The 24743-nt window shown below is 35.0% G+C and overlaps 1 protein-coding gene across 3 annotated transcripts in view; it reads right to left on the bottom strand.

The window, feature by feature from the left end:
* The window catches only part of mob2a (MOB kinase activator 2a), a 50932-nt gene that overhangs the window by 25601 nt on the left and 588 nt on the right, over positions 1-24743 (bottom strand). The window contains exon 1 of one of the 3 annotated variants that reach the window (XM_065292217.1): positions 7490-7674. The exons of 1 other annotated variant lie outside the window; for it this stretch is intronic. In XM_065292217.1, the coding sequence (XP_065148289.1) occupies positions 7490-7659 (170 nt within the window). In that variant the 5' untranslated portion in view covers positions 7660-7674. Of the gene's footprint in view, positions 1-4389; positions 4815-7489; positions 7675-24743 lie in introns of those variants that run through there. One more of the 3 variants, XM_065292219.2, reaches the window with a different exon arrangement.

Genomic DNA, 24743 nt, shown 5'->3' with positions numbered 1-24743 from the left:
GCGGATCTGTCAAGCAAAAAACATATTAAATAGATTGCAGAGTAGACCACCCGAGCATACATTTATCCTTTGGAGCGTGTCGATCTATTTAACTGTTTAACGACTAGACGTGTGTGTGGAGTTGACTCCAGCTGAGGCCAATATGAATGGAGTGACCTTGGGCAGGGATGCTGAGCCAACACTATTAGATGCTCACACTGCAGCTGCGGGATGCTGAGCCAGAGAGAGAAAGAAAGAGAGAGATCACCGCAGCTCGATCTATCGCAGTGGGAGGATGGTTACGCAATTTTCACATGAGAGGGGGCGTGACAACAGGGAGATGGGGTTTCGGAGGGGTAACAGTTGACCACAGTACAACCACATTTGTTTGTGTGCTACAATAACAATAAACTATAATTTTTGTAGATGCAAAACGTTTGCTTTAAAATGTAAATGCAAAATTAAATCTGGGCCCTTATTACATAAGAAGAGGAAACAATGAGATTTATGACGGCAATTACACCACCACTGTGAAAACAACAAATGTCCATTTGGAAAAGCGCACCACAAATCACTTGAGCATCAATCAGTCTTATCTTGATGATGTGAAATAAATTTGGATAACAAAGAATTATTATTACAAACCAAAAAGTTTAAATTGCAGATAATATTGGCTTTCAGTCTGTGAAACTGATTCATTGTTACCAAACTTTCAGATAAAAGTAATCAAATCAGACAGCAAATTAAACTTGTTCATGTAATGCAATCTTTTAAGTACGCCTGTGGTCTTACATGTTTGCATGCAATGTCTTTCTTTTTTAATACACATCCAAACCTTAAGATCACGAGCTTTAGGTTTTGAAAGTTTGGTCTTTTACCCCAAGACATGATAGTCGCAGGAGATTGTCCCAAAGCTAGGGAAGAATGCAGACAGTAAGGAACCACTGGCCTGCCACAGACCAATTAAAGCACATCTGATTAAATAGACGCCCCGGTTTGATGGCTTAGCAGATAGCAGTGCACTCCAACACCAGAATATTTTTAAACATATTATTTACAGTCCTAAAACAAACTACTCCCATGATAAATCTTACACCAAGTTATGGCCACATTTAAAGAACCATTAAATGTTTTAATTCAGACAAAAATAAAGCAAGCATATCCGTCTCTGTTTACATGATCCCAAACAGGATGTGATTCAGGATTTTGGGAGTTGGAACTTCGCCCTTAAACAATTTAAGCGAGATTTTTATTTATTATTACAGCGTGAACATTGCATGGATGCGATTGAAGAATAGTTGAAGATCGTATCAGCCCAGATTGCATGATTCTGAAAATATGGTATCATCTGAGCATCAAACGACAAACTTATTTGTGTAAAGCAGGTGTGTCTTAAACCAACATCCCCAAGGACTGATAACGTGCAACTGACAATGTAAACTAAAACGGCTAAGCAACACCATCTGACCAAAGTGTTATACATCAAAACATTGTGTTTAGATACAGCATGTGAACTCGTACCATAGTCAACCCTACAATATCTTATCAGACAAATGACATTGCAAGAGGTTAATGGGTTTCTGGTTTGCTGTTTATTTGGACCATCTAACCGAGTAAATCTATTCACGTTATTGTTATAAATATACAAAATGCCATTTTTGGGAATTAAATCAATTTTAAAAAAGAAAAGCAATTGATGACAACCATAGTCGAGAAAGACAGGTTTACAAGACGCCGTAGTGTCATATATCTAGCGTTGTTTTAAAACAAATTCAAACCTTTAGATATAAACAAACGTTTTAATGACTACAGTTAGGGCTGGGCGATAATTCGATAACGATAATTTTACCGATATAAACTTTTTCGATAAAACGATAAGGACAGTTCGATAAGTGATCGATAATGTTTACGCACTGTGCGTAATGTTGCGCGAGCACTTCCGGACGCGGCACGCGCTCTTGGTTTACAATCACAGTGACAGTCAGACTTGAAGGAGTGGAAGATGAGGCAAGTTATTCATTTATTAGTAGAGACCTATGATTTTCGCGATGCGGATAACGCGGACGGAATCACGGAATCCAAATGCGCGGAAACATTTTCTTGTGTGTAATGTTGGACGCGCAAACAGGGTTCGTCAAACACAGCAGACACAGGTGCGTGCAGTATACTGTACTTTCATTCAGCGTCCGCCTTGCACACGCACACGTCCGCACAGCTTTAAAAGTATATTTACAGGACATTCACAAATTCAGGAAACTGAGGAAAAGCAGCAGATCCACCACTGCAGTGAATATAGTGTTTGGGTATGTGCGCTCCCACAGGAACGTGACACTCTTGTCATCCATTTATCAGCGTGTATAGCTCGTATATGTATAACACACACGTGATCACTGAACTAAGTTTACTTTCTTGTTTAAGTGAACATAAACAGCTGTTTCTCAGTATATTGAAACTTAAAGCAGTCTGTCTTGGGTCTTAAAGGGACAGTAGTCTGCTGCTTGTGTCAGAAATGTGTTGATTTCATAACAAATAGATTTACATTTAATACAGATGCATTAAAACAAGATTTTAGTTTTTGTATTTGTCATGTTCTGAATAAAAAGTAGTTTAAAACCATTATTAACTGTCTGGTTTTTACAATTTTCATTCAGGAGCAAAAATCTGCCTTTAAATTTGACAGGAGTAAAGATTTGTTATTTATCATGATAATTATCGATATCGACTGATATGGAAAACATTTTCTCGATAATTTTTTGGGTCATATCGCCCAGCCCTAACTACAGTATTTATTTATCTCTGTTTAATAATGATTATATACCTTTGCTTAAAATTTTTAGTTTGCTAATCAAACTTAGGGATGTTTGTGTGTGTGTACTGTATATATTAACTTTGTATAGATAAATGCTCACACATGCACATTGCACATATATATTTAAGAAATGTTTACATGTGTATGTACATTTGTATTTTTATATATAATTCTAGGGATGTAACGATTCAACCGTGTCACATTAAAAATGCCTGTCTGAAATCGATTCTGAATCGCAAGGCTGCGATTCTTTGTTTAATGCACAGCTTGTGCGTATACTACGGAATTTGGTCAGTAGGAAGTCCTTATCAATATAAAATCATATCGAGTTGGAGTCGTTTATAACGTGCATTTAAAAAAGCAACACTCGTTAAACCAAATCATTTAAAATATTCTTTATTATCATGAAAATACCTGAAACAATTTGAAGAACAGTGATATAAATATTCCTGTAGACATTTCCTGGAATAGCGTTCGTAATGCTACTTCTTCTGTGGCACAAAGGGAGGTTCTGCACAAGAGCGCCCCCTGGCGTTTTGGATGTGCCTGGATTTCTCCGTAATTTATTCAAATTCATTCATTGAGAAAACGCGCATTTGCACGGTTAATCGCTACACCCCTATATAATTCATATTATATCTAAATACTTAATATATAAATATATTTTTTTTCTTAAAATTATACATGCATGTGTGCATATTTATATATACGTAATTATTATACACAGTTCACACATATATGATGCAAAAAAAAATTTTTACATCATATATATGATGTAAAAAAAAATATTTTATTCAGCTATAGATTAATTGCGATGCATCCCTAATCTCCCTAGTCTCTAAATTTGTAGCTAAAAATAGGTTTTTACTTTGCATTTTTTAAAGTACAAATAAATATTCATGTTATATTCATGTAAGTATGTTTTCACTAGCTTATTTATTTTTGTGTTTAATTACGACACAGTACATTTACTCAAGTATAACTTTAGTAAACCTCTAAACATAGACTGTACATCGACACAAAAGTCAAAGATAAGTACTAAAGGAGATAGCAAAGGAGAAAAGATCAGCAAAAAGCATACCCAAATACAGCTGGGACTCTTACATTTGCCAGCATCCTCAAAAAATACTGGATTAGTTATATATATCGCATTATATAAAACTCCACTTGCATGTAAAGAAAAAGCATCTCTCAACGCTTCCACAAGCAAAGGATACACATTCACAAACTTTCAAATAGCCCCCCTTGCTTAACTTTTCCAAACTGAGCCAGAGGTCGAACCTAACATTTAAAAGGGCAAAGTCTTCCGTAGGCAAAAAAAATCTAGATGGGACACTTTGTCCCAATGAACATTGGTCTGCAGCCCCCACATGTTAAAACAGGATGAGAAGTATTGATTCTGAACTTTAGCTAACTACCCTTTTGTCCCGGGTACCAAATGTCCTTACGTGTCTGATAGCACAACGCTGAGCTTTTCTCCGTAACCTGGCGCAGCATCAAGAACATCCACAACTTAAGACAACAGGAGACTTCATACATACAGATGAGGATACCACAAACAAAGTGTTGCAAATAAATGCAGATAGGATAAAACGAAGTACCTGTAGAAGAAACAGTCACAACACACCAGAACCCCCATACAGCTTGTGTAGTCAGCGATCAATTCGTCCTGTCCTCTTTAAGGTTTGCTTCAGTATATACACAAGATGTACTACAGGTGAGCGGCATCCATCAAAGTATGAACTCCTGGCACTGCACCTTTGCAGATCTGCAGCGGAGACGCAAGCTGGTTCTCCGCACACTTTCTCTAGTTTCTCCTCTCTGTATTCGGTTGCTGGACTACACACAGTGAAGCTTTTGTTAGGTGGCGATTTCCCCTTGGCAGACGACAACACCGGACACTTCAGTCAGCAAACAAACACAAACGTCCGCAGCAGGCGAGCGCAGCGCATACGGTTGCTCAGCACTTGTGTGTTCCTGTCTGTATCCCCCTCCCATCTTCTCTCACTCGCTCGCTCTCTCTCTCCTCCCTGTCTCACCCTCCCGTTGGCTCTGACTTCGAGGCGGGAACGCTGGGTTGGCAAATCGACTTGCTGCAAACTGATGACGGACCACTGCAGGAAAATTCTGAGCCAGGAATCTTTAAGCGCCCAAACAGCCACAGCAAATGTTTCCTTTGGGGATTTATTCCCATGAGTGTGCTGTCGGTGTTCAACAACATATGCAAAACGTCAACAGAAACGCACTTATAGTGGGTCGGTACTTGGAGATAAGTGAATAATGTTGGTGAAATAAGAAATCTATGATGCAAATGCTTTTTAAAACAAATATAACTAGAAAAATACATTTTTGGCAATTTTAAAGGGAACATGATCGATTGTTTTGCTAATAAATAATAAAGTTGATGCTGATGTGAGCGATTTCGCCTATAGGGCTGTGTGATAGCCTATATTAAAAATATTACAAATGTGAATATTGCATTGGTTTGCATTAACTTAATAAGTTTGATACTTTAAAAAGTAATGTATACTCGAAGTTTTAGGTCGATGAATTTAGCAGAGAGACTGGTAGGACGGAGAGAGTGATGCTTTTTCCAGAAATATAAAATCAGCTATTAAATGCATTTTATTATAATATAAACAGGTTGTACAATAGGTTGAGCACCATTGACTTTCATAGTAGTATTTTTTCCTACTATGGAAGTCAATGGTGCTTCTGTTTCCTACTTTATTGTCTTCCTATATGTTCAGCAGAACAAAGAAATGTATACAGGTTTGTAACAACATCAGGATGAGTTAATGATGACAGAATTTTCATTTTTGGGTGGACTATCCCTTTAAATCATATTGCAGCCCATACACATTGTATAGCATGTTATCGCATTTTCCTTCAATATTGTCCACCCCATAGGAAAACATTTTATTATTATTTTTTAGGTCAAATAAAGCTTTGGTGTCCTCAAAGTTCTAGCTTAAAATATCATAGACAATTTATTATAACATGTTAAAACTGACACTTTGTAGGTGTGAGATAAAAATCTGCCGTTTTGGGGTGTGTCCTTTAAAATGCAAATAAGCTGATATCTGCACTAAATGGCAGTGTCGTGTTTGGATAGTGCAGATTAAGGGGCGGTAATATCCCCTTCTGACATCACAAGGGGAGCCAAATTTCAATTACCTATTTTTCCACATGCTTGCAAACTAAGTTACTGGGTTTATCTTTTTCACATTTTCTAGGTTGATAAAAGCACCAATTATAGCACTTAAACATGGATAAAATCAAATTTTTCACTTTAATGTGTGGTATATATCCTACTTGTGACCAAAGTACTGTATAATAGTTATAATTTCATATTTTATTTTAAAATAAATGGGTTGTATACAAACTTAAGGGGATAGTTCACCCAAAAATGAACATTTTGAAAAAATTAAAAGTTAAATACCAATCTGGTTAACAAAGGGATCATACAGGATGGCCAACACTAAAAAACATCATCTTGTTCCTATCAATGTCACATTTATTATCCTGGTTCTGATTTGATTGTGTAAAATTTAAGCTGTATCTCCTTTGTCTTTGTACCCATGTAAATAAATATGCATACCAGATTACCAATTCCCGTACCTGAGGAAACAATAACATCACCCACCATGTCAACCCTTAAACCTTACTTCTCTATGCATTAACAAAGCAGCAACCACAGTGATTGTCTCCCAGACTCGATGACGTAATCTCTGGCAGCATTGAGCGATTACAGAGCAGAACCTCCAGAGACCACAGCGCCTGTTCAACGATAAGAACCTTTCCTTTGTGATGAAAGTGCTGAACCGTTTTACCCCAAATCTTTTCCCCAGACCTTGCCAATATAGGAAACACATTTGGTGGTAACATGAGAGGAAAAACTTTGTGGAAAATGACCAGATAGGAAACAATGTTGCATGATCTCAAAGTGTTGACGGCTAACATTTTGAATGAAATTTCAGAATTTTAAAGACAATATTCAGTTAAGCAATAAGGATTTCTACACCTAAGTGTATCAAGTCTAGCATGTTAAAACAGAAAAACAGCTTTGTGTGTGTACTAATGATATGACCATAAATGGACTGGTCACTCAAGCCTAAATATTCGACTCATTGAAACAAATGAATACCAGTTGCTGGGTGGCAGTCGGAACGGATGATGCTATACGTTTCTGTCGGTTTTCTCAAAGTAAATGGGAACAAAAACACCCCACCCCTTTAAAAGCAGATATTACACGCTAATGTTTTACCAAACAACATCAACCCTCACCGTTTCACGTTTCGTTAGGATTTAACGTAAACGTGTAAACCACTGAAGCTGTTAACAAACTATAATAAAACTCCCAAATTAGTTCACACGTGCCAGCGTTTTACATTTAACCCATCAGCAATTTGTTGTTTTATCTCCTTTGTATTCATTTGTCATGTAGTGGAAACGTTTAGTGAATCAAACGTCCTGCGTGACCTTACGGAAACACATGTGGCTCTAACGGAATGAAACACAACAATGGAAGCGGAACCCGAACGCTACAAATGTTGCAACAAAGTAACACCGCACGCGTTTGAACTAATAAACCAAATGTAACATTTACGCGTTTCCCCGCAAAAACTTGAGTCAGTCGAGTACAATGCATACGCGTTCTTATTTCAACATCTTCACGTAGTCGATATTTAAATTGCTTACCTATTTAACGTGTACGAACCATTCCGTTTGAACCTCATGTTGGATGCTAAAAGTTTGACGATGAAATCCAGAACTGTATAAATTTGGGCTGCAAACGACCCTGGCTTTGCTTTTACAGTAAGCTGCTGAAGCACAAAGAGAAGACGTTTGAGTACGAGACCGCCTCTCATGTCCGTTTGTCTCGGTAGGACTGGCTTAAAAATCACACAGAGGGATGAGAGAGATGAACAACACTTCACTGTGTGCTCGTTAAATGAAACCTTAAGTTTCTGCTGGCGAGCAGAGCATGTTTAATGTTGTGAGAAACAGTGTGGCTTTCCAGTCAACGTTAAAGGTTTACGCATAATCTATTCTAACTAATATAATCTGGTTTAAAGATATTGTGACAAATGTGCGTGTTTATTTAGTTTTGTGTGTGTGTACTGTGCACAATAAAAGTCTCTCATCATTTACTTACTCTCATGTTGTTACAAACCTACCTCTATAAGGGTCAGTGACATGATGTAAATTATTTTGTGTCCCTATGGTTTAATTAAATGTAAAAGGGTTAAAATCTCAAAATAAATTTGCAGATTACTTGCATACATTCTCTTTTTCGAGGACCAAGTCTAATTTCTGGTTTTATTTCATTTTGAAAGAAAATTTGGGGGATAATTGCAAAAATGTCACTTGGTGTAACTATTTTTTAAAATGAAAATATATTCATAAAAATATGTGGAACAAAATATAACCATCTAGTGTAGTGTAATTTTTTTTACGTACATTTTAACATCATTTGTCAAAGATTATTTAGAAAACAGAGCTGTTTTCAGTATATGTCAGGACAAATATTACAAAAACGCATTAAAATTTACATTTAGAAACAGTGACATAATGATATTTTAAAATGATTTTTTTATAATTACACTTACATGCCATCAAGGTGGATAAAATATTTAATATTTCTCATTCTTTCACCATTTGACATTTTCAGGTCCATTCAGTCTTACTTTTAATAAAAATGGTGCAAATGTAATTTTTTAAAATCAACATAAATACATTATGTGCATTGAAATAAACCTAATGCGTGCTTTAAAAACAAGTTTTTAAAAAGATTTTTGAATTTCTCATCTTGCCCAACCGTTTTTGTCACTGACCCATACATTTATTTGTTCTCATGAACACAAAAGGAGATATTTTGAGGAATGTTCATTCATGAGCCCCATTCACTTCCATAGTATTCTTTTGCCTACTATGGAAGTGAATGGGGCTTATACATTTTTTTTTATTGCATAAAATCAACATAAATACACTATGTGCATTGAAATAAACCAGATGCATGCTTTTAAAACAAGTTTTTAAAAATATTAGTGATGCACCGATGTATCGGCCACCGATATTTATCGGCCGATTTTTGATGAATTTGAAACCATCGGCATATCGGCAATAGCACGAGAAAGGCCGATACCGATTGTTTATTAATTAACTGCATAAATAAATCCATTATATGTAAAAAATGAGTTAATGTTGTTAATAAAATAAATGCTGAATAGCAAAAACTACCTTTTAAGGTTGTCATGCTGTCTTATTATATTTGTTTTAGCTTAATTTGTGCCTCTCTTATTATGTTGGTCAGTTGAATGTTAATTAGATCCAATCCATGTTCAGTAAAAATAATTTGATGCAGAAATAAACTAGCTTATCGACCAGCTGTATAGTAGTGTATACAAGTGTTTAATATCGGTATCGGCCAGAAGTTGTCTGTTTAAATCTGTATCGGCCCAAAAAAATCCTATCGGTGCATCCCTAAAAAATATTTTTGAATTTCTTATCTTGCCAAACCAAAAATGTAATTTTTTTATTGCATAAAATCAACATAAATACACTATGTGCATTGAAATAAACCAGATGCATGCTTTTAAAACAAGTTTTTAAAAATATTTTTTAATTTCTCATCTTGCCAAACCGTTTTTGTCACTGACCCAAACATTTCTTTGTTCTCATGAACACGAAGGAAGATATTTTGAGGAATGTTTATTCACGAGCCCCATTCACTTCCATAGTATTCTTTTTCCTACTATGGAAGTAAATAGGGCTAATAAAAATAAAAAAATGTATAGCATAAAATCAACATAAATACACTATGTGCATTGAAATAAACCCGATGCATGCTTTTAAAACAAGTTTTTAAAAATATTTTTGAATTTCTCATCTTGCCAAACCGTTTTTGTCACTGACCCATAAATTTCTTTGTTCTCATGAACATGAAGATATTTTGAGCAATGTTCATTCATGAGCCCCATCACTTCCATAGTATTTTTTTTCCTGAATGGGGCTTATGAAAAAATTTTTTTACAGGTTTGTAACAACATGATGACAGAACTTTCTTATGCTAAACTCCAATAAGACAGAGATACTTGTTATTGAACCGAATCGCTACAAATATAATATGACAGACTACAAGTTGCCCATAGATGGCTGCACTGTGGTGCCAACCTCCACGGTTAAGAATTTAGGTGTGATGTTCGACAGAAATTTATCCTTCGACAGCCATATCTCCAATGTCTGCCGCACAGCATTCTTCCACCTTAGAAATATCTCAAAAATACGCCATATGTTGTCTGCATCAGATGCAGAGAAGCTTATCCACGCTTTTATGACCTCTAGAATAGACTATTGTAACTCGTTACTCGGAGGATGCCATGCAAATCAGGTAAACAAGCTTCAGCTAGTTCAAAACGCTTCTGCGAGAGTTCTTACTCGATCTAAGAAGTATGACCGCATAAGCCCAATTCTGGCATCTTTACACTGGCTACCAGTTAAATATCGTATACAATTTAAAATATTACTAATCACCTACAAAGCCTTAAATGGCCTAGCACCCTCATATCTTAGAGAATTATTATCAGAATACAATCCATCACGTGCATTGCGGTCACAAAATTCTGGCCTCTTAATAATCCCTAAAATATCAAAAGTGTCTAAAGGTGGCAGATCCTTTTCCTACTTAGCCCCTAAGCTATGGAATGATTTACCAACCGACGTCCGAAAATCAGAGACGGTAGATAACTTTAAATCTAGACTTTAATCTAGACTAACTTTAAATAAAACTTTTCTCTTTAACAAGGCATTCGCATAGTTTGTTTTAGCAATAGTACTTATCTCCCAATAGCTAGCTTGTACAACCTAATAAATAAATAAATTAATGAATAAATTAAAACCTTTTTTTTTCGTCAACATTCCAAAACATGGTAAATGTCATTAATACTCTTTAGTAATATGCTGAAACTTTGCATTGGTTGTCGATTGAGTCTTAATTGCCAAATATGGTCGGTTTGCAATTTTTGGCCTTTTCCCCTGGCCTTAAAAATAGTATGTCATACAGAACCGCTTGCCACTGTACGTTAGTATTAACGAAGGCAGTGGGGCCTCTGGCCTTAGTCAAACGAGCTCTGTTTCTAAAATCATCAACTATATGTAATACACTTAACCAGCAATAGTTAGCCTGCCCGGAACCGAGCTGACTAAAATCCACATTACTGTGTGACACTTGGTTTTTATGTGAACGGCCCCTACGCTAATAAGATTTTGTTTCTCTCTCCCTGTCTCGTCCTCGATCACGAGGACAATAAGACAAACAGATCCAGTTCCGGTAAATGTGAAAGTCGGCACACCTCTGATCTACTGGCTGTTCTTCAACGTGATGTCCAGCTGATGCCTGACCAAAGACCACCGGCAGAACCCGCTTAATCTCCGCTTAATCTCCTTCCGTTTCAATGTGTATATATATATATATATCTCCCAAGGGTTTTTTCCTCCTAGGACTTTTTTTACTTCCCCGGAAAAAATCCGGGGTTTTTTTCTCCTAGGGGGTTTTTCAACCCGGGGAGGCAGCCTTTTTGGGCTTAACTTCTATACGTTACATTAGTAATACGTTTGATTATAATGTTGATTTATAGCCACAGCAAATTTAGCTGCTTGTGCTATCGTGTATTATGTTATGCTATCTGTCGATTTTCTGTGCTTTTCACTACATCTATTATGTAAAGCTGCTTTGATACAATTACCAAATTGTGAAAAGCGCTATATAAATAAAATTGAATTGAATTGAATAGAAGTTTCATTTTCGGGTGAACTATCCCTTTAAGTTAGCTAGAAACGGCACTAGCATAACTAATCCTCCTCTAAGATAAATCTCAGATGTTTCCCAAGACATATTTCGGGAATAGCTAAAAATAGGGTTAATGATATACGTAAGGTTACTCCACACCATGAGACCCCACCCAATACAGCAACACTGTCTGGTTCCACTTAACTAAAAGCGCAAGACTAAGAATAGATCCAGTGTGAATGCTGTACATGCAACAGTCTGTGAAGGAGTACATTTCTTAAATACATGCATGCATATATATATATATATATATATATATATATATATATATATATATATATACAAAATAATTACACACATATATTTTGCAAAAACAAGTTTTCATTTTGTATGCGATTGATCGCAATTCATCTTTTGATAGCCCTAGTTTTTATACTTTCTTATGAAAAGCAAATGGTTTTCATCTGTAGAAAACTCAATGCCACATTGCTGGGGTAATTTGTGTGCATGCACCCATGTCGAAAGAACTCACCCCAACTGTTCAATGTTATGGTTTAAATGGCTTGGGTCCCTAATCCAGTGTCTGCTTATGGGACATTATTATTATTTTGTCCAAAAAAAAAACCTTAACCAAGATTGAGGTATACTAGTTTAAGCCCCAGGACAGAAAGTTTATGAACTAAAAAGATCTCCAGCATTACATTCTAAAAATGCTGGGTGTTGGGTCAAAATGGGACGAGCCCAGCAGCTGGGTTGAAATTAACCCAGAAAATGTTTATATTTGACCCAACAATGGGTTAAAACAGCCCAGCATGGGTTAAATTACAACCCAGCGAGTTGGGCTTGTCCCTTTTTGACCCAATGCAGGGTTGGTGTATTGATGCTCTGTTATGTCATATCACACGCAATGCCATTTTTGTCTGTATGTTTCCATAATGAACCTTTAACATCTGAAGAGCCTTTCTGTTTTTCCAAAGTTTTCTTTTGTTCTCTGTGGATAAAGTTTATTTCAGTCAAAGTTGGGGAACCAAAATGTTTCTTCTATGGGATCGCTGTGTAAAACATTTTGATGCACCTTTATTTTTAAGAGCTGGGTTGGCTGGCAGGACCATCATTATAATTGCTAGCTTGTAATGTCCTGAGATATTGATTATTGAGACTGTATAGAGTTACACAATCTCCAGCGAGAACCATCAGTGCAGCAGGATAAACCAGTCATACTTTCCCGGACAGACTGCTTATGTATATTTTTCACTGTGTAAAATAATGTCATACACACCAATTTTGTTTATGAAGAACACTGCTGGTTGTGACTGTGATATGACAAGACATTCAGTATCAAGATGCTGAACATACAGGCTTAAAATTCATTTAAATATAAGGCATGGTCACATTTACATACAATTTGCAGTGAAGTGGTAAATGTGACTGGACCTCATTTATGTGACATCATTTATTCTCCTTCCAAACTTTACAAAATGTTCAGAAATCCACAACTGCTGTTACAGAGACTGAGTCTCGGTTACAGGGCAATAGCCCACTGTTTTTGGCAAAGCTTATGCTCAAAATTATTTCAGAGACAGATTTGGCATCTTTAGCTGCCAAGGAGTTGCAAAACTCAGGAGCGAGTCTCCCACATGCACCATCCATCACTTGGGTATGAGATAAATGTCATGTTCTAGAACAAGATGGAGGTTTAGGATCACTGCTGAAGGGAGATGAAGTAAAATAACAGTAAGAGTCCTTACTTAAAATTCAACTGCACTTAAAGTATAAAAAGATTTACATTTGTTCTGAAATAAAATACATTTAAGGGGTCATCCACCAATTCTCCAAGCCCAATTGTCTTCCACAGGATCATGGGTTGATAAAATATTAATAAAGTCAAAGTTTTACCAGCTATGAGGTGTAATACAGACAGAGTAATACTGATGTAATGCGGTCACAGTTGCATGTTCAACTTTATAAAATTTTATAAACACATAAAAAAGTTATAAATGTATATATTTGAACACTGTAAAAAAGACTTGTTGGTTCAACTTAAAAAAATTAAGTAATCTGGTTGCCTTAAAATTTTGAGTTTATTCAACTTAAAAATATTAGTGTTGACTCAAAAAAAGATGTAAAAACCTAATATTTGAATTTGAGTTGAATTAACTAAAAATTTTAGCATTTTGGTGATTTTCACAAAAAGTTTAACAAAATGCCTTCCAGGAAACTTTTCTTCTAAAAATATATAAACATACAAATATATCAAATAAAAGAACAGACCCTCTGCTTTTAAACAAACAATAAACAAATGAAAAAGGAAAAAAAAGGTTTGTCCTATCTTTATTTTTTTCTTTGTTTATAAACTCTTAAATATGGGTATTTTTCTTCCAAAAAATTTTTTTTGCAAAAAGTTGCGTTTTTGTGAAGAAAGTTTGTTAGAATTTAGATTCAGAACGATTTGTCAAAACATTCATGGACTGTAAAATTATTTAATAATTTTTTGCTTTATTTTTTATAAATCGCCATCTAGTGGATAATGGCGGTATTACAGATTACCATAAGAACCACAAAAATCAGAAACACATTTTAAATGTTTTGTTTTAATTGATGAGAAATCTCATGAAATGAGTTAAAATAAACTAAGAATAATAACTTAAATTTTTTTACTTAAAAATGTTGATACTTATAGATTATAATACATATATTTTAGAATACACTTTACTTTTTATTATAGTATGTCAAAATGTTAACAATCAAAAATAACTTCCAAACAAACTAAACCAACTAACGGGTAAGAAATGTGCTTTTATGATCTTCTGCTTCAAATTACATTCACAGACCTAACACAAGCCATGTGGCCGGAGTGACGCAAGTGTTAGCTGAAAAATGTCAGAGCGTTTGTTTGGAAGGCCTTGTTTAGATTATTTCACAATCTAATCAATCAACACATGCCTAAACAGTCATCTCTGTCTATTATGGATCTTATTATTACATATAAAGCATTCAATATTATTCTGTTTGTTGGCTTGCTAACCTAATTAACTTAACAAGATTTAAGCTAAGCTAGTCAAAGCTACCGAATAACAATATGAGCCAAACCCTGTTTCAACCATAAACTATTTGTTGCCGAAAATTAAGGTACTTGTGTAACTTGCCTAATTTATGTTTGTATGGTAAATGGGGCCCAAGGCCATTGGGGCAAAAAGTCCATTTGATTTTGTTTTTCTCCAAAAGCAAATGGCAACAAAAACCACATCAGTTTGTCCGTTCAATGTCAGAAATAATTGTCAAAAAATAGTCAGCTAAATGAAAAAGTAAAATAGTCACTGGGGTGGTACCCTTTCAAAAAGTACATATTTATATTAGTTCCTCAGAGGTACATACATACTAATACCAAAGAGTGCATATTATTATCTCAAATGTACACATGGGTACCAATATCTATACCTAAATAGTGAAAGCTGTTGGTGAAAAGGTAGGGACGATTTTTTACCTTGATAGTGTATGATTTTAATCTTTAAATAAGTTTAAAGGTTGCGGTTGAGATGAAACACCCTACCTAATACATTTTAATCAGCATTTACTCAAACAGTTTAAATGGGATTTAATTTTAATGTCTTCATATCCTTCTCTTATTCCTATACTGTTTGCAATCTAAAGCTTTTGTTTACTGAACTGCATAACACACGAGATATGTTACATATGTTTGGGGAAGATATGCTATATCGTCATATACTTTGGGGTCATCATATTTTCCATTGGGCGGCCATAAGCTCTAAAGTACCCTATAAATAACTGAAGAATGTGATATTAGTGATACTAGTTAAAGATCAGAGGGAGTAATGACAGCAGTTGTGTTCATCTCACTCCTCTCTACAACATTCCACTCGTGTCTGTGTACTTCACAACAGAGTCTGATGACCCATTGACACACAGAATCAGAAACCACATGAATCGCCTCAAAATAAGCTTCAAAGAATGAAAAACTTGTTTGTGTGCTATTACACGATATGAAATTATAAGTAGACTGCCAGTCAGATTAACATTATTATACGAATATACTGGAATAGGTATGGGGGTTAGTGAATAAATATCCTTTAACAAAACTGATATTTTTTATTTTTTAGATTGACTTTCATTTTTGTATTGTTACATGTTTGTTTTTGAGTCGAAGCGAAGCAGTGCTCCTGATTTCACTATATTCAAATAAAATAAAGGTTTCATTCATTCATTACTACTTTTTCAATAGTGCAGCGAGAGGTTATGATCTGTGGAGACGCGGTGGTGCCATCTAGCGTAGAAATTAGGACACAGCATCCAGATTTTCTGACAAAAAAACAATATGAAGTGATGCTTGGCTGGCCATACAAAATTCACCAGAAAAATGCTGATTGGTTACGTTTCTATGCATTGTTCTGAGTGGTTTGGTTGCTTAATGGTGCAAACTAAATCCCCAGAAATGCTGGGATTAGTTGACAAAAAGTTTATAACTCAAAATGAGCAATTACAAAAGTGATCCTTTCCTTAGCAAACACTTACAAAATGAATCTGTTGTGCCACATTTTTTAAAGGTATAGAGAAAGGACAATAAAGAAACATTGGAAGGTGACTTATATGATGTGCTGACTAGTAGGTCAAAGCTCGGACAAAAATATAACATTAAAGGGACACTCCACTTTTTGAAAATTTTCCAGCTCCCCTAGAGTTAAACATTTGATTTTTACCGCTTTGGAATCCATTCAGCCGATCTCTGGGTCTGGCGGTACCACTTTTAGCATAGCTTAGCATAATCCATTGAATCTGATTAGACCATTAGCATCACACTAAAAAATAACCAAAGAGTTTCGATATTTTTCCTATTTAAAACTTGACTGTTCTGTAGTAAAATAATCCCCTTTGTAACTTTCAATAGCTGGGGACTATTTTCGGGAGCTGCATAATATCATTGCACCTGCTGCAGCCATGTAATGGCAGCAAAGTTCTAGATAATTACAGCAGAATAAGAGTATAGTTCCTCGTCATATCTGCCTAGAAAATCACAGTACACAATGTACAGTAACTCCAGAAGAGTCAAGTTTTAAATAAGAAAAATATCGAAACTCTTTATGTTATTTTTTAGCGCAATGCTAATGGTCTAATCAGATTCAATGGATTATGCTAAGCTATGCTAAAAGTGCTAGAGCTAGACTCGGAGATCAGCTGAATGGATTCCAAAATGATAAAAATCAAATGGAGCTAGAAAATTAGCCTATTTTCGAAAAAAGTGTAGTGTCTCTTTAAATACTAAACCTATAAAATGGTCTGAGATTTAATTCCTACCATGCATGAATGATTATGAAACTTCATATGACTGAAACTTCATACTTCATATGGCTTGATTCAAGTCAGAACTGTGGGTTTTTTGTGGGTATGTGTAACCGTTTTGTCTGGTGACAATATCCTGTGAATCATCTGGATTAACATCCTTGACATCAATGAACACCGGTGGTTTCATTTATGTTTAAGTGTAGGCCAAGCAGTTTCACACAATTCTGACAAGCAATCTTCAAGCATTAAAAACGCAGAGAGAAAAACTGTGAGATAAGATTTTGGATGTGTCAAAATTGTTAATTTTTGATGCACACTAATAAATGATAATAAAACACCACATGCATGCAAGACTGAAGAGTTTTAACTGTCTAAGGCAATTTTGCGGCAAGTTGCAACTTAAGTGTCTGTCAGCACTTCACAAAAAACGCATCATTGATGCATCTTTTGACCTATCCAAAAACTTTTCTGTGGATCCGGCAGCCACATCTGTGGTCCAAAAACACTGCATTCATCGTTTCTGATATAAAAGGTAAATTAAATTGTTATTACTGACATGCAAAGACAGAAAAAAGTCATTCAAGTGGTCCAACATGATCGTATTTGTTATTTTTTTTATTATTATTTTTAATTATAATAAATAAAAATTATATAGCATATTAATTTAATTACACTATAAACAATTAAGCACCAAATTTAAATTAATGATGTTATAATGCAAAACATTTAATAGACCTACAATAGTTTGTTTCTAAACCACATTTTATTCATGCAAATAAAATGTAAAATAGGTTTTTTTTAATGATCTGCACAATTTTGACAGACTTCATAACAATAATATACCTAAGAAATTAGTTATAGAGATATACAGACCTATATCAAACCCTTTATTTGACATACTATGTCTTCATATCTAATGGTACCATACATGCATTATTTCTAGTTTCTATAAAAAGTTATTTTTATAAGCCAGTGACTTTAACCACAGCGAGATGTGAAAAACGATACGTTCTCAGCGTTTCCTATCACGCTCTGAAATCTGCAAATTACTTTCAGTTCAGTACCAATAAATAGTTTCACTTTCACAATAAGTGGGAACGGATATGGGAGGATATGGGTCACGCAAACTTCACCAAAGCTTTTAAAACATAGTAATTCATCTTTGCATAAGCTGTAGTTAAAATGTATAATGAATATAAACTACAATATGGACAAATCACTAAATAAATATCTTTAAATAATACAGATATGTAATTCATTAGTTGTGAAGACCTTGTAAGACTTTGGATTTGTATTGCTGCTTATCTTAGACTCATTTTGCTTTTTGCTGACATTATTTTGCAGGTAGATTATCGACATCAGCACCTATGCAGCAACTTCTATATAGCCCGGGTAAGCATGCTGACTGCAGCGCTGTAGATAGGGTTAAGGTTTGACTCAATGCCAATGGGACAGAAATGTAAACTGGTTTGACCTTGACTTGCTGTGCTACGGCTAAATGCATTGCAATGGTGTCCCAGTACCGAATCGAATATAGATAACAATGTTATTTTCCATATGGCCAACCCTTACAAAAATTCACTATGGTTTTCACCATGTTTTAAACCACACAACCATGGTTACTATGGTAAGACCATGGTTAACCCAAAATAACCATGATTTTGCAACAAAAAACATGGTTTGTCAATGACAATACGGGAGAAAGAATGTTTACTACAAAAAAGAAAAAAAAAACGTGTAATTTTTGTAAAGTAAATTACAGATACGATCACATAAATACTTAATATTTATTGTTCATTTCTTTTGATACTTATAGATAAGAGTATGGTGACAGAAAAGTCCCATATTGTACCACACCATGACATTTCTGTAGTATTGCTATAGTACCTGACTAACAATATTAATAATCACTTTAAGTCATTTTTTTCTTTATGCACAACTTCCTGTTGAACAAAACTTGCTTGGTCATCCACTAAAGTGCAGAAGACATATAAGGCACAATATATTCCATGTTCTTTAACCGAGTATGTTTCACTTCCCAGGCCGTGATGTTTACAAGCATGCAATGAACGAGGACGCCCAGCGTCCAGCCTGAAGAGGGTATACATGCATTATAGCATTAACATAAAGGACCAATGTGGAAACTTGCTAGCCAAATACAACAAAGCTTTGGAGACGTCACTGTGTCTGTCAAAGAGATAGCGTTTGCTTTTGTGAACATTACAAAGGCTTTTAAATCCTTTTTAGTGATATTAAAAAGATGGTGGTTACCGGGGTAAGCGTTTATGAAGAGCCTGTCATGACACGTAAGCTGAAGGACAAGATGATGTTTTCATGATGAGGGTTTGTTTCACCTTGACAACAGAATAATAGCATGAATGAGAAAGAAAAAAAGCCATTCTGTACCTCAGGGCCAAATCAAATTAAGTAAAAAAAAGATCACATGACCTAATCAAAGTTCATTGGCTTAAAGCAGACACTCCAATCACAATACAGACAATGCATAAAGGTCAAAACTACAGGGCATACGGGTTTGTTTTTGGTTTTAATAGACTTTGCAGGCTTTAAAAAGCCTATTTGACCCAACATAACTTGGACTCATAACACTTTAATGAAAGGAAGTTTTATGGGCACTTTCCAGGGCTAATGACTCTATTAAACCTAAATACGGATTCTTCATGAATCAATACAGATTAAAGAGGTTACGAGTTATCACTAGACTGTCAATTTTGTACTACGAGCTAAAAAACAATTTCCTTTAATCCAACGAAAGCATTACAATTACGTTATTTCGATGTTAAACAGAAAAATGAACATTTCATTGCTAACACAAAGTAAAACTACATACTGATCAAAAAATATAAGTTGTTTTGAAATAGCTAGAAGCATGCAAACTTTTTTCACAGTTTGACAATAACTATCAAAATAATAACTATCAAAAGAATATCGCTTATTCAAATCTAAAAAAAAAAAACATTAATAGACATGCATAATAGATGCAGAAACATGTTAGCAAAGTTCTTTAAACCATTAAATAATAAACAATAACCTAAACATTGATATTTATCATAATAATTAACTACGTTTGATAGTCAATGAAAAGTATATACCATTTCATTACATTATAATCTATTTATTAGTAGGCCTACAATAACTAGGCATGGGCCGATTACCGGCTTCAAGGTATACCGAGGTTTTAAACAGTCAAGGTTTCAAAACCACTGAAATATTCTGTGATACCGTCTCCAAGGTATGAGCTGTGTTTATACAAAATTCATTAAATCATTAAGTCATGTGATTGATTTGATGTTTACATTTAATATACATTACAAAAATATTATATATTTTTTGAAAGCATATTATAATTTAAAGGCTTTATTTTTACCTGGCATTTAAAAAATAACACATTTTTGTGTTGCAATGGCAAAACCGTAACACCGTGAAACCGTGGTATTTTTGCTAAAGGTTATCATACCGCCAGAATCTTATACCGGCCCATGCCTAACAATAACATTTGCAATAATATTATATATGCTATTTTTCCGCGTTCTTGTGAAACTGCTTTGAATCAGTGAAACATTGTAAAAAAGCGCTATGCAAATAAATGAGATTTGACTGAATTTATTTTTTTAAATAATTATAGATACAAGCATTTATGAGTCATATGCTTTAGATTTGTTTATTTATTTGAAGAGGTCTTTTGACATTTTTTATATGCTATTGTATACGAATTCAGAAATGCTTACCAAGGCACAAAAACATTCATTTAAAGGTGCCAAAGAATGCATTGAAATAATATGTTAAGTTGTTTTTTGATATATAGTGGCTTTATTAAGTGCAAAAATATCCAGAAAATGTTTTACATGTCCATTTACAACCCTAAGATTTGCCTTTAGAATGAAATTAGCTATGTTTACCTTATTTGGCAGGGTCATGAATAATAATGTTGAGCTCTGCTCTGATTGGCTGTTCCACAGAGCAGATCCTTTAGTAGCTCTGTGTGTGTCTAAACAGATTTTATATTTAAGTCTCAGATGAAGATAGAAAATTTGAGGAATAATTAATTGTTTGGAGATTGTTAACTCTTTCCCCACCAGCGTTTTTTTTTTTTTTTTTTTTAAGGTACCAGCCACAGTGCCAGCATTTTTCATGATTTTCACAAAAGTTTAATGCCTTCCAGAAAAAGTTTTTCTTTAAATATATAAACATACCAAATATATCAAATGAAAAAACAGACGCTTTGCTTTCAAACGAAAAAAAAAACCTGTTTCATCCTACCTTCATTTGTTCTCTTTTTGTCACCTCTCAAATCTGGGTAGGTTTCATCAAAAACGAAAATTTTTTAGCAAAAAGCTGAGATAATTCAATTTTTGTAAAGGACTTTTGATAGCGATTAGATGCAAAGCGATCCTCAAAACTGACACGGACATACAGCTGTTTGCCCTAGGGCGATATTTCCGTGTTTTATAAGCCACCTGGTGGATAATAGCGGTATTGCAGAAAGCCGGAAATACTTGTCATTGGCAGGGAAGCGTTGAAAAAGTTAATGGCGAAGAAAAAGTTAATACATGTTTCTGAGTGGTAAGTTTTTTTTGTATGGACCTGCAAAACGTAACTGTAAAGTCAATAGTAGTACTTCAGTCTAAATGCTAGCATATAGCATTAACCACTAGGATATAGCGCTAACTCAGCAGTCACAACTTTGTTTATAGCATTGTAACAACACTGTAATTAATTCAATATGTAATTTAATGTTGGGGCCTGGTTTGTTTTTGCATGCACAAAGTTTACATAAGAAGGAGGAAACAATCATGTTTAAGGGTCACTATACAGTATGTCATTACCATGTACAGAACTCATATTATTCATCTATGCCAAGGAAAATACAGTTTTACATTCCACAGCACCTTTAGCTTAATATTTCCTAATTTTGTGCTCTTCAATCTCCTGGCACTGTTCTGCACAGAATTCACAAGCAAACAAGCAAGAACACAGCTGTGTCAAACACAACATGTACTGACAGAGCAAGACCTTTTAGAAAGTAAAACATTTCATACCAGGAAGATTACCAATAAATATCTACCTACCTACAAATTATCTACAGGAAACCAATTGTACGTAACTGTCTGTGCGTCACTTATTCAAACTTAAATCTGAGACTAAAGTTGACCGGCGGCCTGATATAATAGCGTCATCAATCTGATACAGTTCCCATAAAGTACTGCCCCAAAAAACAATGGTTCCCTCCACCCAGCGGAGAGCGTTTCCTTCCCTCCGGCCTTTCTGTATTGTTTCTACAAAGTGGAAATCTCCACTCAAATAAATGCTCTATATTCAATCCTATGTGTGTCAAGTGCCCCGTTTGATGCCAGTAGCCTCATGGCATCTTGTATTTCTTCTTCTTCAACAATTGTTGTCTTCTAAAATGACTTTTGTGTCTGCTGCTGATGTCATCAAGATCATGTGGGTGGAGGAAAATATGAACCAATATTAAGTCCCACCCCACACTATTTCCAGCTAAAAACTCTGCAAGGTTAGTTTACATAGGCACGTCAAAACACGCTGCACCAGGCTTGGCGTCTACGAGATGCCATTGTTTTTATAAAGCTTATCTTTATCACATTTAAACGGTTTTCTGCTAATAATAAAGGTGAATCGCAGGGATAAAGCCAAAATGATGCTTATGCAATACAGAAAACAATTTGACCTACCATCCCACTGGGACTAATGTGGCGTCCAAAACAGCAAAAGCAGTCCAAGGGTCTCACGTAATGAGTCGGGAATGTGAATGTATAGTGTTTGTGGATCTGTTAAACTTGCATAAACCCCTATTTCTAAATCGGTCCATAACCAGAAGCCACACGTAACCCCTCACTGACAGACGGCAAATTGACGCACTTAAAATAACATTTCGGCTTGCGTGTGCTTATTAAACGCATATAGGTCTAAAGTAAACTAAACTGCTTACATCAGCCAAAACATGTCTGTTTGGTTAATTTTATTGCACAAACAAAGCCATCAAAACTTTATATAGTGTCTAAAAGTGCAGTATAGTGAAGACGTTTTGAAGTTAAGAGTCACATACATCTTCAATAACATACATTTTATGTTGTCTTATTTATAAAACAATGTATATAAAACAATGTGCAGTAAATTTTACAGTAAAGTTTTCTAACTATAATTCCAAAATCTGTATAATAATAAACACATGATTTCCCCTATAGTGGCCTAAAAATGTCTCTCTTATAACCTTTACAAACATGCACTATAGGTACCTCGGTACGGTAATGACATCAGAAAGCAATATCATATTACTGTATGCTCAGCACATTTATGTAAAGTCATAACTAAGATGCATCTACGATCACAGCAATAGCGTGCACATATGCAATATGTATTGTACCCTTGCAGTCTTCCTATATAAACACAATAACTTGTATGTATCTATAAGCAACCTGCATTTCTGCTTTGTAAATATGTGTTTTGTTAAATGCATTGCTTTTTGGATGTATTCAACAAAAATTGAACGTTCACATCAGTTACTCATTTTCATGCCATCCCAGGTGCAAAAAATGTCCTCCGAGTTCTCACAAACACAATGCAACCATGTTTAAAGGGGCCATGGCATGAAAATCTGACTTTTCCATGTTTAAGTGCTATGATTGGGTCCCAACTCCCAAGTGCTTCTATCAACCTAGAAAATGTGAAAAAGATCAAACCAGTAAATTAGTTGTCTCTCTTTATGATGTCATAAGGAGATCTTATTATAATAATACCGCCCCTTAATCTGCACTATCCAACCACAGCACTGCCATTTAGTGCAGAGAAAAGCACAATTGAGTTTTAATTGCAACAAACCACCATCATTGTGATCAGTGTTTGAATTTCATCAGCTCATTTGCATTTTAAAGGACACACCCAAAACGGCACATTTTTGCACACACCTACAAAGTGGCAATTTTAACATGTTATAATAAATTATTTATATGGTATTTTTAGCTAAAACTTCACATATGTGCTCTGGGGACACCAAAGATTTATTTGACATTTTAAAAAAGTCTTGTGCCATGGCCCCTTTAAAAATACTGTATATAGGTCCATACAATGCAAATGAGGAGGACCAATCACTTTTTCAGTACAAAGATTACATTTTTACATCTTTGATATTAAGGTTCCTGACCCAAAAATCATGACACATGTAGCAGGATGTCACAAAATGCCACCTGCCCACATTGAAGTCTACATCAGCACCGTCCTATACAGTATAAATTATCATGTTGGCCCACACTTAATGCTCAATATTGCTTCTCTACCTGGTGGACCTTCTGGGGAAACTCAAAGGGGACGTTTCACAAGACTTTTTAAAGATGTAAAATAAATCTTTGGTGTCCCCAGAGTACATATGTGAAGTTCTAGCTTAAAATACCATATAGATAATTTATTATAGGATGTTAAAATTGCCACTTTGTAGGTGTGAGCAAAAATGTGCCGTTTTGGGTGTGTCCTTTATGCAAATGAGCTGATCTCTGCACTTAATGGCTGTACCGTGATTAGATAGTAGTGCATATTAAGAGATGGTATTATCCCCTTCTGACATCACAAGGGGGGCCAGATTTCAATGACCTATTTTTGCACAAGCTTGCAGAGAATGGTTAACCAAAACTAAGATCTTTTTCACATTTTCTAAGTTTATACAAGCACTGAGGACCCAATTATAGCTTAAACATGGAAAAAGTCAGATTTTCATGATATGTCCCCTTTAAGAAACCCTACCCCAGCCCAAAAGTATACCATATAGGGGAAACCAGCACTGTAAAGGCATTATTTACTAATCTTTTACTATGCAAAATACCATCAAACAGTCTG

The sequence above is a fragment of the Paramisgurnus dabryanus genome, chromosome 23 (assembly GCF_030506205.2).
Source record: "Paramisgurnus dabryanus chromosome 23, PD_genome_1.1, whole genome shotgun sequence".
Taxonomy (NCBI): domain Eukaryota; kingdom Metazoa; phylum Chordata; class Actinopteri; order Cypriniformes; family Cobitidae; genus Paramisgurnus; species Paramisgurnus dabryanus.
The sequence above is the reverse complement of the archived record's forward strand: the minus strand, read 5'-3'. Positions and strand labels throughout refer to the sequence as shown.